At 35.7% G+C, this 2,669-nt stretch overlaps 1 protein-coding gene across 1 annotated transcript; it reads left to right on the top strand.

Annotated features, from left to right (window-relative positions):
* Positions 1–1,832: 1,832 nt before the first annotated feature.
* On the top strand, positions 1,833–2,669 carry LOC116428761 (uncharacterized). The gene has a single exon (XM_031980835.2). The coding sequence runs from the start codon at positions 1,833–1,835 to the stop codon at positions 2,667–2,669; it is 837 nt and encodes a 278-aa protein (XP_031836695.1).

Raw genomic sequence — 2,669 nt, 5'->3', positions numbered from 1 at the left:
AATTGTAATACCCTACATTCATTTCTCTTCTGTTTCGCTACCGTATTTATTTCTTTTCTTTTTACATATTTTTAGATTGATTTTAATACTTTTGTACTTTTATATTTTATAATAATACTGATTCCAATATGACTATGACTAATTATGAAAAAGTAACAGTTGTAATAATAGTATTATTTTATAGCTATTTGATTGGATTAAAATCTTTTGCAACGATACATACATACATTTTCTTAAGAACGATGCATAATGGTATTTTTCTTTCATAATTTAATTTTCCATTCAGAATGTCTGCTTGTATACACGTGCAATACATAATACAAAAATAAATGTGTAATATATATTATTTGTTATACATATTTTTTCATTCGTAGTTTATTTCTTAATTTCATCTTATCCTATTCTTTCTCCCTTTTCTCTTATATCTGACCCTTCTAACATAACGATATCAATTGAATTAATCAACTTATGATATAATTCAGTAATTATCTTTAACAGTACTTTTTACTTTCATAATAATAGATATTATATTTTGTGTTATATTTATTTAACATAGGTATTTATATTTTTTTAATTTTCAAGAATTATTCACAGCTCTTTTCAGTTTTATTTCATTATTTTCATAAACAACCACAATTTTAAATCGTCATCATTGGTCTTTAAATCATCATAGTCTTTTAAATCATTTTGATAGTTTTCTTTGTACCAAAACTTTCAAAACAATCATAATCGTTCCCTTGATCCTTTCACATTAATATCGTCTATAATATCATAATCATTAGTTCCTTTATCATAATTTTTCTTGAAACGATGTCCCTAGTTTACCGGCCAATTCTTTGAAAAACCATTGATTCGAATTAAACGGTTGAATGCAAGAACCAAGCAGCAGCATTTTTTGTATGTATTGAGATTTTATTACATTATAAATAAAAATTTTGCTACGAGAACCATGCATCTTCTTTTTTTCCTTCCCGTTATAGTGGAAATAAAGCCACTTGGATAAAGGGTTAATCGTAATGGAAAAGTGTAATACCACTTGTCAAACGGTGTATACCTCCTAGCAACAATTGGTGTTACGAAAACTTGTCTACATAATCAACAAAACATGCAAATACAATTTAACAATATCAGCAATAACGATAAGCACAAACATTTATGCTCTTTAAAATATTCTTGTAATTACAACTATGATCGTATCTGTTTTTCTTCTGATATTCTCTTTTCATATTTATATTATTCAAGTTATTAATTAAATGTTTCCTTCGTTGAAATATATTTTCATAAAAAGCAAAATTATAAAATACATTATTAATTTAAAGTTTGATGCCAGAAACAATTAGCAGCCAAAATTATTCATTACTACACAAGTACTAAAAATTGAACACTTTTTATGAAGTTGATGACATTTATCAAGAAAGTCACAATTAATATATTGGCAAGAAATATTTGATAACACCATTCATTTGCTTTTCCAAATAGTTCCCTCTCTTTCCTATAAATCTAGTGAAAATGGTGCTAGTTTCTTGTCTACATTCAACCGTTCAGTTGCATCATCTATCAATCCATCATCGACCAACTACAAGCATACTTTTCCGCGAATTGTTCGCGTGGAAAAACCGTGGACCATTTCATTACGAATGCGAGAAAGTGTGAAAGGTCCTCCCCACTCGACGAACGCAGCGTATCGAGGAAGGCTTGCGGTCGCTGCGAATGAAAGTGCGGAATCAGCGGTGCCACACCGACCCCGTGACAAAGCAATCGAACCATGGATATTTAAGTATCCTTCTGGCGACGTTAGTCATCAGTCAGATCATCGAGATCGGATTATCAAGATGCTACGAGTCGCGTGTCCCCTTGTCCTCTGCTTGCTGCTGTTGCAGCAGGCGTGTTACGCTCGGAAGTTGACAGCATATCGTAATCGGCGGAACGTTCAACTGGAAGATGCTGACAATCACCAATCGGTCCCTGTCGCGAGTTTCGTTTCGAGTTCAGTCGATCACGACTCAGGCGATCTCGCTGTAGCCGCTTCTGGCCATCACGGTCATCATCACGAGTCCGGTGGTGGTGAGAGTCATCACGCTGATCACCACGAGGAACACGGCGCGAAGGGGGAGAAAGGCTACAAGAGTCATCATCATCACGACAAGAATGACAAAGGCGAGCACGATAAGCATCATGATTCTGGTCACCACGAGGAGCACGGTGGCCATAAAAAGGGACACCATGATGAGCACGAAAAATATGGGGAGCATCACGAGGGCGAGAAGGGACACAAGGGTGGCAAGTTCGGCGAGAAGAAAGGACACAAGAAGGGCCACAAGACTAAAGGATACCACAATAAATTTCACAAAGATGAGTATCATAAAGAGCATAAGTTTTATGATGACTACCATAAAGGAGGACATCATAAGAAACATGGAGACTTTCACGGACACCATGAGAAGAAAGAAAGTGGACACAAGAAGGGTGACCATCAGCATTCCGATTATCACGAAGATCATCATGGCAAGAAAGGTCATCACGATAAGGGACATCTTGATGAGGAGCACAAGGGTCATCACGGAAAGCATGGTCACGATGAGCATTACAGTCATCATGATGCTTTCGGCAAGAAGGGCGAGCACCACGGTGGAAAGAAGTTTGGATACAGTAAGGGGCACAAGGGTTGA

Source organism: Nomia melanderi, chromosome 10, assembly GCF_051020985.1.
Source record: "Nomia melanderi isolate GNS246 chromosome 10, iyNomMela1, whole genome shotgun sequence".
NCBI classification, from domain to species: domain Eukaryota; kingdom Metazoa; phylum Arthropoda; class Insecta; order Hymenoptera; family Halictidae; genus Nomia; species Nomia melanderi.
This window is presented reverse-complemented; position numbering and strand designations above follow the sequence as displayed.